Source organism: Saimiri boliviensis, chromosome 1 (genome assembly GCF_048565385.1).
Source record: "Saimiri boliviensis isolate mSaiBol1 chromosome 1, mSaiBol1.pri, whole genome shotgun sequence".
In the NCBI taxonomy this organism is placed as follows: Eukaryota; Metazoa; Chordata; class Mammalia; order Primates; family Cebidae; genus Saimiri; species Saimiri boliviensis.
Genome location: NC_133449.1, coordinates 124,723,136 through 124,739,284, shown reverse-complemented (window position 1 = coordinate 124,739,284; position 16,149 = coordinate 124,723,136). Strand labels below are relative to the sequence as shown.

The window sequence follows — 16,149 nt, the reverse complement described above, 5'->3', positions numbered from 1 at the left end:
TGGTCTATATCTCTGTTTTGGTCCCAGAACCATGCTGTTTTGATTACTGTAGCCTTTAATATAATTTGAAGTCCGGTAGTGTGATGCCTCCTGCTTTGTTCTTTTTGCTTAGAATTGACTTGGCTATGTGGGCTCTCTTTTGGTTCCATATGAAGTTTAAGGTGTTTTTTTCCAGTTCTATGAAGAAGGTCATTGGTAGCTTGATGGTACCCCTTACATTTTTATAGATTAAAAAAAGATACATAATTTCAAAGATGCAGAATTTCCCTCTATTCCTAGTTTTCTGAGAGTTTTGTCATAAATGGATGTTGGATGTTGTTTGATGCATTTTCTGCATCAATTAATATGACCATGTTATTTTATTTTGCTTTAGTCAGTTGACATGGTAGATTATATTGATTTGTTTTTTATTATTGAACCAGCCTTGTCTCCCTGGAATACCTACTTAGTCATGGTGATAATTCATCTTACGTATTGCTGAATATTGTTTGCAAATGCGTTTTTAAGGATTTTGAATGTCAATCCTCATTTAATTCCTCTGTATCCTTGCTGGTTTTCTGTCTAGTTGTTCTACCAATTGTCGAGAGAAAAGTGTGCAAATATCCAACTATAACTGCGGTTTTGTCTATTCTTTCAGTTCTATCAGTTTTACTTCACATGTTTTGCAGCTCTGTTGTTTGTTGACATCTTAGTGGATTGACCTTTTTGTTATATACTGTAATATTCTTCTCTGTCTCTGATAATTCTCTTTGCTCTGAAGTCTCCTTTATCTATTATTAATATAGCCACTCCTGCATTGTTTTGATTAATGTTTGTGTGATATATCTTTTTCCATCCTTTAGCTTTCAGCATGTCTGTATTGTTATATTTGAGGGGACATTTTTATTTATATATAAAAAGATGAAGTATGTTTCAACTCTGCAAATCTATTTCTTTTAATTGGTATATTTCATGCTTTTACATTTAATTAATTTCTCATACGTTTTGGCATAAGTCTGACATTTTATTTTTCTTTTTTAATGTTATTTTTAACTGTTTTCCACCTTTTCCTAACTTAGCTAACACTATTTTATTTTATTTTTTGTTTATTCTCTCTATTTTTCATCTCTCTGTTTTATTTTTCCTTCCTTCCTGTGGCCACTTAAAGATTTTTTTAAGTTTCTTTTTGATTTATCAGTAGTAGTTTTGATTGAGTCATTTTGTATAACTTTTTAATGATTGCTGTGGGTAACACTTTAGTATAGCGATGTCATCATTTTATTTCATTTATGTCTTATTACCATTCTGCATTTATAATAGGTATCTTAAATATTTTCTCCGTACACATTCAGAATTATATCAATGTTGTAATTTTTGCTTCAACTGTCAAAGATAAAATTCAAGAGGAAAAGAAACATCTATTGTATTTACCCATATTTATGCTTAACATGTTTTTTATTTCTTTTTGGGTGTTCTGATACTTATTTTTTCCTCTTTTTAAAAAGTTACCTTTCTGTTTAGAGAATGGAGTTTAGCCATTCTTTCAGGGTAGAGCTGCTCATGATAGAATCTCTTATTTTTCCTTCATCTGAGACTGTCTTGGATGGCTAAATGATGCATTTACTGGTATAATGTTCTGAATGGGTAGTTTTTTTCTTTCAATCACTGGAAACTCTTGTGCTACATCCTAGCCTTTGTGGTCTCTAATAAACAATCCATTGTCTTTCTGATTATTTTTCCCTTACACGTAATATGTCATTTTTTCTTTATCTTTAATTTTCAGAAGTTATGATGTGTCTTAGCATGGATATTTTAAATTTTATTGTTGTTCACTCAGCTTCTTGAATCTTAGGTTTATGACTCTTGATAAGTGGGAATTTTTCTGCTTTGTCCTGTCTCTTTCCTTTATGAACTCAAGCGACATGAATGTTAGATACTTTTTTATGATCTTACACATCCCTGAGGCTCTGTTCATTTCAGTTTTCATTATATTTTTTCTCTTTTATTCAAACTGGATAGTTTCTGTTGTTCTGTCTTCCATCTTGGTTATTCCTTCCTCTGTCCTATTCATTCTTCCATTGAGCCTATCTACTGATCTTTTTATTTACACTATTATATTTTTCAATTCTAAAAACTTGGCTGATACTTTCTGTTTCTTATTTAAGGATTTTTATTTTTTCATTTGTTTCAAGCATGTTTGTAATTGCTCATTGAAGGATTTTTGCATGGCTGCTTTAAAATCTTTCTCAGATAATTCTAACAACTCTTTCTTCTCAATCTACTTACATCTGTTGATTTTATTTTTTTCATTTGGTTTGAGATCTTTCTGGTTCTAGGTATGAGGAATATTTTTTGATTGACATATAGGTACTTGGGGCATAATAGTATAAGACCCTAGATCTTATTTTAACTTTCTGTTTTAGCTGTATTTTTTTTTATACCATTCTGGCAGGAGAAGGGGTGAGGGGACATCACCTCATTATTGCCAGGTAGGAATATAAGGCCATTATTTTTGTTGACACCCAATCTGGAAACTCCTCATTACTACTGGGTCTGAATGGAATATCCAGTTCCCTTGTAGGCCTCCACTGATAACTCCTGGGCTGGGAAATACAGGAGTGCTTCATAACAGGCTCTTATTTGGCCTCCATTTATAGGGCAGGAGAAAAGGTGTGACCCCTTGATTGGTAATGAAATGGTTTCTTATCACCTGTTGGAAATGAAAGTGTTGACTTTTTCCTTGTGGTTTTCTGACACCACCATGACTAAGAGAGTTGGGAGTTGAGTGTTGTGCCTCATAATTGACTCATGAATGTAGAAATCTAGGTTTCTACTCAGCCTTTGCTGGAATGGATGGGGGTAGGGTAAAGTTTTTTCTGAGTGGTTATTGTCCAAAAGCTTTCTGTTTTGCTAGGTTGCTCTTTTCCTGTCCTTTGGCTAGAGAGAGCAGCCTTTTGTTGGGGTTTTTTTGTATGCTTGTGCTGACATTTCTCAGTGGTTGGCCCCTTTGGCTCTTAAGACTGGTATAAATAAGGCAAAAAGGAAACCCACGGCACTTACCATAGTGTCATTCATAGAGTCCTAAAGTTCATAGCTAGACTGCCTTCTATCCATGTTTCTAAGTCTTTTTATGTTTGTTTTATAGGTAATGTCCAAGAGTCTTGGTTGTACTTAGTGAGAAGAAATTATATCTACTTCATCTTCCCATCCATGTATCTTTAAAATAAGTGTCTGACCTATTTACTCTCCTGCAATTAAAGTGATGATTTCTTAAAAACAGGTTATGTGAACAACTTATAGGATGTAGATTATGATGACATGAATAGCTTAGAACAGTAGCTCTCAAACTTAAAGTGTATTCAAACACCTGGAAGGCTTTTTAACACTGATATGGAGCCCTACTCCCAAGAAGGAATGAGAACTAGCATTTCTAACAAATTCCCAGGTAATACCTGAAGGTGCTGCTTTGATAACCTATTTCAGAGAAATGCTAAATAGTTGAAAGATCACTAGCTTTAAATAATGTTAATGGCAGATACACTTGCTCTCAGTAAAAAAATAAAAATTTACAATAATTAAACTGGGTGTTAGATCTAAAATATTTAAAAGTAGATAATTAAAAGATGATATCATATTTTTAATGAAATAGGTCTTCCCATTTTCCAGCACTATAGTATATGGCATTTGAGAGGCCAAAAGAGTAGGACACTGAGGGAAATAGTATTCATTTTATTATAAAGGGAAGAATACAGCAAGAAATGAAAGATAAGGTGATCAGTTGTTCTGTGAACATAAAATAATGCCTACTTTTTGGATCTTAGGCAAGAGTATTTGAATGGATTCCTTTAGCCAAACTCCAATAGTTGTATGATGTGCAAGATCTTTCTTAAGCCTCAGAGTTGACGTCAGAAAAGTTCTGTTACATTTATCTGAACTAATGATGCCCAACCTGCTAATTGCTGCACTTATCATCATAATATACCTTCCTCTAAAGTTCATATTTTTTTATTGAGTTAGTGAATAAAAATGATTCTGAAACTAAAACTACTCCCATCAATAGTATGACCATTAGTTTAGATCAAGGTGAATCTAGAAATATTTTTCCCGGGTGATCACTAACTATAAAAAAGAAAAATTAAAATAGTGAAATGTCAGAATGAAATCTCTCAAACATTATTCTTCTTATAGAAGTTATAAATGTTAATAAAGAAACTTGCTTGTGAATATTGATCAGATAATGGTTCTTATTTTGTAGCCAGATACATTAGAGTAATAAAGTATTTCCTTTTCTCTTTTAGCTCTGTTGGTTTAGCAAAAGCAGCTCTAGAAGCAATTAATGGATTCAACCTCTTTGGCAACCAGGTAAAAAACAAGACCCCCAAAATCTTTGATTATTTGAACTGCATGTTTAATTAATTTGACTATTCATTAACAAAGTCATTTTCTTATAATCAGAGAATTCTGAAATTTATGTAGCAGCTCATGCTTGAACTTTTCCTTTGAAAATAATTTGCCGTTAAATTTTAGTTTTCTGATGAGACTATTGCTTAATTTCTTACAAAAAAGAAAAACGTTTTTGGTAAAGAATTCTGATTTCCTTGGTTTAGTAACTTTTCCCTCAAGTCTATTACTCATTTTGTAGAGGCTTTCACATTTTTAGGTATATTTAGCATTGTATATATATTTTTTCTTGTCAGTTTTCATGTTGGTTTCAATTTAAATATATTTCAATGTACATCTCATGTAGAAGAGAATTTGTGTGATGTGTTTAGCCAGAGAATTGGGAGTTTTGATCCTAGCTTCACCTTCAACTGGCTATAATCAAATGTCTAAAATCTCATTTTCTCTGGAGATGAAAGAGAAACCCTGAAGGTCACCTTAAATTTTCACTGGATTTTTAACCAGTTTTTGTGCTGGAAAAACTAATCAAGTAACCATGGATTGAGTTGTCAGTGTAAAGGAATAAAATGTAGGAATAGAGGTTACTACTCTGGATCAAGAAGTAGGCTAATTTTCTTTACAGTTTTTATTAAGATTCCTAAGATGGTGAGGTGAAGTGAAGTTTCTAACTGATAATATAATTAATCCTAAGCTACTGAAATGCCAAGTCAGTAAAGAAACATTTTAGGAGATTACACAGTTGTGCACAAAAGTAACATGGTTTTCGTTATGGCAATTATAATATGATTTCTCAAGTCCTGAATTTAGGAAAGTTTCTAGTTGTAGCATATTAACTCATCCACCACTCTTCTCCTCCTTACATACACAAGCACTCTTTTCAGCCCAGCTCCCTCTAGAGGATGGATGGGCTCTGTCTATATGAAGGTCATGAGGAATTACCACACACTCTGGATCACACATTTTCATATTCCTGGATGGGTGGGTGAATGGATGGAGGGCTAGATGGACAGACCAGCAAACAGATAGATTAGATAGAAAGATAGATAGATTAGATAGACAGATAGATAGATGTAGGAAATAAAATGACACTAAAGAATGGCATTGTGTTAGGGGTCAGGAGACAGGATCACTACATGCACTGTGATCACTTCCACCAGTTAGTCTGGCTAGTTATTTACCTAAGCCTCAGCTTCCTCATCTAAAAAAATGAAGATAATGATAATAGAACCTAACTCAGGAGGTTTTCATGCAAATAAAAGTTAACTTAATTAGCATAGTGCTTGGCAGAGATTAAACTTTTAATAAATGCCATCTCTTGTTGCTATTATTTATGAAGTAGTAGTAATACAAAAGAAGGGAAATGAAGAGACAACTGAAAGCTTTCAAGAGCGTATCTCAAGGAGACTGAGAGGAAGCATGGTTTAAACTAGAGCTGAATTTAAACTAGAGCTAATGTTATCAGCAGTCTGGAAAGGTGCATGTCTTGCTAACCTGCTTCTGTGACATAACAAATGCTGAGCTGAATGGAGCTGAGTGTCTCTTGGTTGACTCTGACATGGTAGTAGTAGCCAGCTCTTTATTGCAACTGTTTCATCTTCTTTGAAGTACCTGAGTCTTAGTGTATGTTGCTTACATACCTGTATGCACCCCTTACAATTATGTGTATACTCACACACATACATATAAGCTACATTTCCTAACTCTATCCATCTTTCAGAGCTCTACTTTTCCCAGGAAACTTTCATAGATTGCTCAGCTGTAATTCTAAAATCACTAAATTGCTTTATTCTGCATTTGAATTCTGAGTTATAACTGTATTGCTGATATTATTCCTCAGCCAGTTTCTCAATCTTGACTACACATTGGAATCATTTGAGGAATTAAAAAAAATGCTCATATATGAGCTTTACTTCCAGAGATTCTGATTTAATTGGTATAGGGGGAGGCCTTGGCATAGAGATTTTTTGGAACTCCTCAGGAATTCTAACATACAACCAAGGATGAGAACGACTCCTCTGAGCCGAGTTAATTTTTGGCCTTGTTCAGGTCATATCTGTTTCCAGTGTAGCTACGCATCAAATATTTGCTGAATTGACTACTACTTGATTATTTCAGATAGAAATATGAACAGATAATGTCTTCTTTCTTTCTTTTTTTTTTTGAGACCGAGTCTCACTCTATTGCCCAGGCTGGAGTGCAGTGCCACGATCTCAGCTCACTGTATCCTCTACCTCCCGGATTCAAGTGATTCTCCTGCCTCAGCCTCCCCAGTAGCTGGGACTACAGGCGTGTGTCACCACGCCCAGCTAATTTTTGAATTTTTAGTAGATACAGGGTTTCACCATGTTAGCCAGGCAGGTCTCAAACTCCTGACCTCAGGTGATCCACCTGCCTTAACCTTTCAAAGTGCTGGAATTACAGCCGTGAGCCACTGTGCTCAGCTGTGTCTTATTTCTTTAGCCACAAGAATATCACATGTTGCCAGTAAAGCCCCTTCGTCTTCCATTTTTACAAGCTAGTGTCAGTGTCCTAGTTTTACAAATTCCCTTTCATCTCTTTTTCTGATATGGAGAATTGCAGAAATATGACTTTGAAAATGTTACTATTCCCATCTCTACAGCAGTTAAATTAATAATGTGCCTACTAAACAGTAGCACATTTAGAAGTGCATGTGCTCTTTTTAGCGTTTTTATAATGTCATTGTATATCCTTAAAAGAGCTGTAATCTAATTAAAAGTCAATGTCTGGGAAAAGAATTGACATAAATAAATGCTTTTATTCCAATGACAATCCATAAAAACTACCTCAAGACTTGGGGGATTTCAGATCATACTGATATTCACAGTTATTTCTAAAGGCCATTGGTATAAGGTTTTGGAGGACTTGATCATGTGTCTTTAACTAATTTAATTTAGAACTTTCAAAAAGTACATTCCCTGTGGTGGCAACTCAAGAGAGTCATAGATCTTTGGAGATGAACGAGCCCCTCTCCCAAAATGAATGATCAGAAGGTTGAGATAGTGTTTCTCAGATCACTGGTTTCTCACAGGACCAGTAATTAAACCAAAGCCACTCCTTAATGAATCCATCCTTAATAGAAGATCCATTTGTTGGTATGGGAAATTTTAGCTGTTGGATGCCTTCTACTTTTAGAATTAGAAACTGTGCATTTTCTTTGAAAACTCTTAAGCTGTTTTCTGCTTAATAATTACTGCGCTTCTGAAAGAGGTATCCATTTCACAAATAGTGTAAAAGGCTTGCCTTTTGCTCCTTTTAGTCTTCAGCATATGAGATAAAACAAATGTTAATTTTATTTTTATGGGCAACTGTTGGGAGGAAAAGTTTTTCACTTTGGTTGTGATTGTTATGTGTTCCTGCACTTCCTTCTTTTTTTCCAATAATAACTTTACTTATTATTCAAGGAAAAAAAAACACTTTAAATTTTCATTCTGAAACTATTTTCCAAATTTATTTTTCGTTAGGACACTAAAAATAAAATGTGATAAAATGGCCTAGTTTCTTTAATGATTTGTTTACAATAAAGGCTAATTTGGGGCAGAGCTACATTTAGAAACATATATAATCCTCAATATGGGAATCACATATTTCATCATGATCTCAAATATGTTCTGTATAAATATCATGACGAATATATTTATTATTTAAGTAATGTTTGATAATATTTAAATAGTAATATTTAAATAAATCATAATTTATTTTCATCAAATGTCATAGACATAGTAAGCAACAGTTTTGTGATTCCTGGGTTTGAGTCTCAGCTCTGTTCTTTTGAGACCTTGAAAATTAATGTTCAAATTTATCTGTCTCTGTAGTTTGAAAATTCCTTTCACAGTATGTGTGTGAGGAGAAAGAAGCCTGGATTGTGAGAGGGGCTGCTGGCAAGAGCTGTTAGGTCAGTAAGCAAAAGTTGGCTATTTACACATCTATTGCCACCACAGCCTTGGTGCAGAGGGGGAATTCCCATCAGTAAATACCCTTTCTAGAAGAAGACATTTCTCCAGGCTCTGCTGCAGAGCTCAGTGACAGCCTCATAACTGAGCTAGGGGACAAAATCTCCTGACTGTAGTTTTGTGGTGTGGTTTTTGATTCCAGAATAAGAATGTAAAAGATCATATACAGTAGATCCAATGACCACTTGTACCTTGTTTTATTTTTTGATTCTGGATGAGGACAGCAAGTCTCTTAGCTCAAACTCTGAGAAGTGATTAATGAAGAAAAGAAAGATCAGACAGTCTTTCAAATTGTTTTCTTTTGAATTGAGACCAGTGAGATCAGCAAAGTCTTATGTTTACAGTTGATACCCTTGGCCTTAGAGACCATCTCAAAAGTGGTTGTTCTGGTCATGGGATTAAGGGAAATGTACTGCAGCCCTTCCCTACCACTGGAACTCAAGTCCCCATGATAGTGGTCAGGTTTCAGAATCATCATCTCCCAGTCCCAGTATATTTACTAGAAGGAAAACAATTATAGAAAGTCAGTTAGGGAGTAAAGTTTGAGCTGTCAGTCTTAAAATAAGCTCTTTAGGTGGAGTCAGGATATTAATGACAGAATTATAATGATTTCAGGAAATGAAAGATGAAAATAAAATATCCAAGTTAATCAGATACTCTGAAGTGACATATACATATAAAACATCCTTTCATATTCCTGTACTTAATTGGGGAAATCAAGATACTGGCAAATGAGATGAGGCCAGAATCTAAAAGGTAATGACTAGAGAGATTGCTCATGTTATGCAAAGTGTTCAAAGCAGTGCAGACATCTAGCTTCCTTTGAAATTTGCAGGCCTTAAATTAATGCGTCTGATGATGTAAAGTAGGTGATAATTAATTCCATGCGTGGGTTCTCCTTGATGACTTTTTAAAAGACTTGCTTCTGGATTGGGAATAGCTGCCCATGACCGTGGGTGATTTTACCCTCTTGGAAATCTGGACTGTAAATGCCTAAAGCATGGGATACTTTTGTGAGAAGACAGACAAACAATACAGTTCATCACCCTTTGATCTTGGTGTTAAAATATGGTAACATTGTGAGATCATATTTCCCTTTAAGCATATTTCTTAGGTTGGCAGAAAAAAAATTGAGAACTGAATAAATACTTGGATGAATTTAGACAAACAAGCCATTTATTTGTGGCCAGAAAATAGAAGTTGGCTGTTCACATTAATCAAGTAATGTAGAGAATTGCCACATTTGCCATTTCACTTCATTATTTATAAATTATCCTACTTAGATTGTATCTTTTGAAAGTTTAAGTCCAGGCAGATAGTTTGGTATGCAATTAACTGTATTAATTCTTGGCTTAAAGATAAATTATAGCTCCTATTTTTTGTGTATTCATAGGCTCCTAACATGTTGTATCCATTCATTTCTCTGCTCTTTCGTTCTAACTACCCTTCTTGCTCCACCAAAATTCGGAGCCTAGCTCTGGTCCTCACCTTCTCTATGAAGTGCCCCAACTTCCCTGAGGACTTGTTTTATAATTTTCTTCTCCCCTTTAAACCACTAACTTTTATAAAACTAAGTCATGTGTTACGATGTGCTGCCTTTTTGTTTTCTTAATAATCTTCTTGTTGAGGACTATTGCCTGGGTCAGCTCCTTGGGAGCACACGTCAAGTTTGATCATGTTTGTTTTCCTCAAAGCAGAGTGCACAGTACCTTGCCAGTGGCAGCTCCTGCGTGAACCAGGAGAGATGGAAGGTTGGGATTTCAGAGTAATAGAAAGGACAGTTTATCATTCATCTGGTGGTTGAGAGACAGCCTCACTGAATCACCATTCATTTATTAATTTACTTGTCAGCTTTTAAAAAGATTTAAAATTGGTATTCTGAATGAGAAGTCATTCTGTTTTATGAGCTAATTTTCATGTTTGAATATGGGCTAACAGGAAAAATACACCTCTAGTGAACCTGATATCTAGATATGGGATCTGGTACTGCTAGATTTTGAAGTTTCAATTTAGGTGATTGATAGGAGATATTTTTGTTTCAGCGTGAATGGATCTGTGAAGTTGGTGAGAATTGGGACAAGATTCAGAAAATACTATTAAAGCAACATGGAATTTATAATTCTCTTCTGCTTTTCTCCATGTATTTTTCTGAGTATTCTCTTATATTTTAAGCAGTCTTTATTGCCATCCCATTCTACGTGATTTCACATATTTAGCTCCCCAGTAAAGCTATTGAATATGGAATGCACTAGTTTTAACCTGGTTAGCAGATCAATTAACATTTCTGTTGCACTTATTTTTTATATTCAAGCTTTTTGTTCTTGAAAATATATATATATGTGTGTGTGTACGTATATATGTGTATGTGTATATGTATGTGTATACATATATACATATATATATGGAAAATTATATAAGCTAGTGTTTAAAGAATGGACTTTTGTGTGAGAGACTTGATTTTGAACCTTTGCTTTGTTAAAGTAAGGCTTAATGTCCTTTTCAGTAAAATGGGGAAAATAGTATCTACATATGGATATTAAATGAGACAATTCATGTGACACATAAAGCATAGTATCTGATGCAGTGAATATTAGTCCAGATAGTTTGCTTTATTGTTATTTGAGATATCCCTGTCTTCGTATTTTAATACAATATTCTTTACATTCATCTAGATTATATCTAAATATGTTTAGTTTGATCATATAGTCAATATTCTTTATGAGAAATGTACAACTCAGATTTTATGAATCTGCATTCTCTCTCATTCTGTGTCATGTTAGCTAAACTAACTGTATTTTCATTAAAATGAATACCATTAATATATTGGCAATCTCATAATAAGTACACTTTGATTTATAAGAAAGTCGAGGAAAACTAGGGAAAATATAAGAACATTTTTATGATTATAAAATTCATGTTTATTGCAGTAAATTTGAGAAATATTGAAAGTATAAACAAAGTCTTCTGGAACTCCACACTCAATGCAGTCAGTGTCAGCATTTTTGTGAAGTTTTCACAGTCCAAATGCCAAATGTTGTACAAGTCTTTTTTCTTAACTTAGGTAATGTTTTTCTTTTTCTCTTTCCAGGGTTGTTCATGGTCAGTTATATTTGTGGATCTCGATGCTCACAATCGCAACAGGCAAACTTTGTGCTCGCTGTTACCCAGAGAATCAAGATCACATGTGAGACATTTAATAATGATAAATTTAACATAAACTATTGTTTATGATTTCCATGTAGTTTTACCTTCATTTCCAAGAAACTGCTCTCAAATATTAGTGGTCGTCCAGAAGAGATAAGTAGACATGATAGGTATTGTCCCTTACTCCTCTGGCCTTGGGAGGTCTTAGGAAGTGGACAGGAGTTGTGGACAGGGCTGCTTTGGCCTTTAAATCTTTTGCAGGGCTATAGAAAAATAGACTTTTCTTTTGAGGGAGTAGCAACATCGGGCCAAGATGAATTATTTTTTTGCCATGGAATATTAGAAAAATATTTTTCATAGTATAGATTTCTTTTGAATAAAATAACCTTCCATTTCTTATTTCTTTTCGCTCATTCAATTGACTTTTTCCCCTTGCTTGATGAACTTCTGTATGCTTAATCCTACCTAATTGCATAATTTTCTGGGGATTATTTGTGGTCCTGTTATTTAGAAAACACCCAAAGTAGAATAATTTAGTTATTCAAAAGCAACTGCCTTATATATGTAAGATTGTCATTAAAAAAAAAAAAAACTCCCCAAATAAGCAAATAATATAATACCCACTCATGCTAGCCCTCTGATATAATCTTAGGGTAACAACATTTGAGTATATATGTTTTGACGTATTTTTAAACACATATAACATTTTTATTTTTATTTTTTATTTATTTAATTTTTTTGAGACTGAGTTTCGCTCTTGTTACCCAGGCTGGAGTGCAATGGCGCGATCTCAGCTCACCGCAACCTCCGCCTCCTGGGTTCAGGCAATTCTCCTGCCTCAGCCTCCTGAGTAGCTGGGATTACAGGCACGTGCCACCATGTCCAGTTAATTTTTTGTATTTTTAGTAGAGACAGGGTTTTACCATGTTGACCAGGATGGTCTCTATCTCTTGACCTCGTGATCCACCCGCCTCGGCCTCCCAAAGTGCTGAGATTACAGGCGTGAGCCACCGCGCCCGGCCATAACGTTTTTATTTTACAAAGCTAGAAGAGTGCTTTTTATATTGAAAGATGACGTAGCTCTGTGAATAGATATCGTCCCATACCAATAAACAGATTTCCACAATATAAATTTTAATAGTTGCAAATTTACTTAACTAATTGTTGGACATTTTGATTGTTTTCTCTTTTTTATTGTTATAACCAAATTGTTGCAACAGACTAACTTGTGACAACTATTAAATTTTTGTGCACTGTTTTAATTAGTATTTTGACGTTTCAGCCCATTGAACCTTGAAAATACTATTATCAAATAAAGATTTACCTCCTCTGTAGGGTTTGCTGGAGTATGCCACAGAAATATCTGTCTGACCCTGTGAGCAGAGCACACTCACTTTTGACTGCATAACCTCACTGGTTTTTCATCTCTATCATTCTCCTTGGGCTGTGTTGATCACATCATTGTGGACACTCACAGTCTCTCTTTCTCTTTGCCTCCAGAACACAGATGCTGCCCTCCTCCCCTGCATCAGTTATCCTGCATTTGCCCTGGATGATGAAGTTCTGTTTAGCCAGACACTTGATAAAGTGGTTAGAAAATTAAAAGGAAAATATGGATTTAAACGTTTCTTGAGAGATGGGTATAGAACATCATTGGAAGATCCCAACAGATCCTACTACAGACCAGCTGAAATTAAGGTATTAAAAGATATTCCATTTTTTTAATGTTTTATTTTTTATTGTACTTTAGGTTCTAGGGTACATGAGCAGATCATGCAGGATTGTTGCATAGGTACATATATGGCAATGTGGTTTGCTGCCTCCATCCCCCTGTCACCTATATGTAGCATATCTCCTCATGTTATCCCTTGCTAACCTCCCTACCCCGACCTGTCCCTACCCTAGTCCCCCCCAACAGACCCCACTGTGTGATGCTCCCCTGTCTGTGTCCATGCGTTCTCATTGTTCCACACCCACCTATGAGTGAGAACATGTGGTGTTTGCTTTTCTGTTCTTGTGTCAGTTTGCTGAGAATGATGGTTTCCAGATTCATCCCTATGCCTCCAGAGGACACAAACTCATTATTTTTTATGGCTGAGTAGTATTTCATGGTATATGTGTGCCACATTTTCCTTGTCTAGTCTACCATCAGTGGGCATTTGGGTTGGTTCCAGGTATTTGCTATTGTATACAGTGCTACAATGAACATATGTGTGCATATGTCTTTATAGCAGAGCAATTTGTAATCTTTTGGATATATACCAGTAATGGGATTGCTGGGTCAAATGGAATTTCTATTTTTAGGTCCTTGAGGAATCACTACACTGTCCTCCACAATGGTTGAACTAATTTATACTCCCACCAACAATGTAAAAGTGTTCCTATTTCTCCACATCCTCTCCAGCATCTGTTGTCTCCAGATTTTTTCATGAATGGCCATTCTAACTGGCATGAGATGGTATCTCAATGTAGTTTTGATTTGCATTTCTCTAATGACCAGTGATGATGAGCATTTTTCCATATGTTTGTTGGCCTCATATATGTCTTCTTTTGAAAAGTGTCTTTCATGTCCTTCGTCCACTTTTGAATGGTTTTGTTTTTTTCCTGTAAATCTGTTTTAGGTCTTTGTGATTCTGGATATTAGCCCTTTGTCAGATGAGTAGATTGCAAAATTTTTTCCCCATTCTGTTGGTTGCCAGTTCACTCTAATGATTGTTTCTTTTGCTGTGCAGAAGCTCTGCAGTTTAATTAGATCCCATTTGTCTATTTTGGCTTCTGTTGCCAGTTCTTTTGATGTTTTAGTCTTTAAGTCCTTGCCTATGCCTATGTCCTGAATGGTTTTGCCTAGATTTTCTTCTAGGGTTTTTATGGTGTTTGGTCTTATGTTTAAGTCTTTAATCCATCTGGAGTTAATTTTAGTGTAAGGTATCAGGCAAGGGTCCAGTTTCTGTTTTCTGCACTTGGCTAGTCCGTTATCCCAACATCATTTATTAAACAGGGAATCTTTTCCCCATTGCTTCTTTTTGTCAGGTTTTTCAAAGATCAGATGGTTGTAGATATATTGTGTTGCCTTGGAGGCCTCTGTTCTGTTCCATTGGTCTATATCTCTGTTTTGGTCCCAGTACCATGCTGTTTTGATTACCGTAGCCTTGTAGTATAGTTTGAAGTCAGGTAGCATGATGCCTCCAGCTTTGTTCTTTTTGCTTAGGATTGTCTTGGCTGTGTGGGCTCTCTTGTGGTTCCATATGAAGTTTAAGGTGATTTTTTTCCAGTTCTGTGAAGAAAGTCATAGGTAGCTTGATGGGGATAGCATTGATCTATAAATTACTTTGGGCAGTATGGCGATTTTCATGATACTGATTCTTCCTAACTATGAGCATGGAATGTTTTTCTTGAACTCCCGGCCTCAGGTGATCCACCTGCCTTGGCCTCCAAAGTGCTTGGATTATAGGCGTGAACCACTGCGCCCGGCCCTGTTTTTCTATCTGTTTGTGTTCTCTCCTATTTCCTCAAGCAGTGGTTCATAGTTCTCCTTGAAGAGGTCCTTTACATCCTTTGTTAGTTGTATTCCTAGGTATTTTATTCTCTTTGTAGCAATTGCGAATGGGAGTTCGCTCTTTATTTGGCTCTCTTTTAGTCTGTCATTTGTGTATAGGAATGTTTGTGATTTCTGCACATTGATTTTGTATCCTGAGACTTTGCTGAAGTTGCTTATCAATTTCAGGAGATTTTGGGCTGACACAATGGGGTTTTCCAAATATTCAATCATGTCATCTGCAAATAGAGAAAATTTGACTTCTTCCTTTCCTAATTGAATACCCTTTATTTTTTTTTCTTGCCTGATTGCTCTGTCTAGAACTTCCAATAGGAATGGTAAGAGAGGGCATCCTTGTCGAGTGCCAGATTTCAAAGGGAATACTTACAATTTTTGACTGTTCAGTATGATATTGGCTCTGGGTTCGCCATAATAACTTTTATTATTTTGAGATATGTTCCATCAATACCTAGTTTATTGAGAGTTTTTAGCATAAAGTGCTATTGAATTTTGTCAAAGGCCTTCTCTGCATCTATCGAGATAATCATGTGGTTTTTATCTTTGGTTCTGTTTATGTGGTGTGTTATGGTTATAAATTTGCGTATGTTGAACCAGCCTTGCATCCCCGGGATGAAGCCTACTTGATCATGATGGAATAAACATTTTGATATGGTGTTGCAATCGGTTTGCCAGTATTTTATTGAAGATTTTTGTGTCTATGTTCATCATGGATATTGGCCTGAAGTTTCCTTTGTTTGTTGAGTCTCTGCCAGGTATTGGTATCAGGATGATGTTGGTCTCATAAAATTATTTGGGAAGGGTTTCCTCTTTTTGGATTGTTTGGAATAGTTTCAGAAAGAGTGATACTAGCCACTCTTTGTATGTCTGGTAGAATTTGGCTGTGAACCCATCTGGACCTGGGCTTTTTTGTGGGTGGTAGGCTATTAATTGCTGCCTCAACTTCAGCCCTTGTTATTGATCTATTCAGGGTTTTGACTTCTTCCTGGTTTAGCCTTGGGAGGGTGCAAGCATCCAGGAATTTATCTATTTCTTCCAGGTTCACTGATATATGTGCATAGAGTTGTTTGTAGTAATCTCTGATGGTAGTTTGTATTTCTG

The 16,149-nt window shown here is 35.5% G+C and overlaps 1 protein-coding gene across 7 annotated transcripts in view; it reads left to right on the top strand.

Moving 5' to 3' along the window:
* The window catches only part of PHKB (phosphorylase kinase regulatory subunit beta), a 240,968-nt gene that overhangs the window by 116,352 nt on the left and 108,467 nt on the right, over positions 1 to 16,149 (top strand). For all 7 annotated transcript variants that reach the window (XM_010347818.3, XM_003937248.4, XM_010347819.3 and 4 more), the window contains 3 exons: positions 4,278 to 4,341; positions 11,440 to 11,535; positions 12,996 to 13,193. In XM_010347818.3, coding sequence (XP_010346120.1) covers positions 4,278 to 4,341; positions 11,440 to 11,535; positions 12,996 to 13,193 — 358 coding nt within the window. The remainder of the gene's footprint in view (positions 1 to 4,277; positions 4,342 to 11,439; positions 11,536 to 12,995; positions 13,194 to 16,149) is intronic.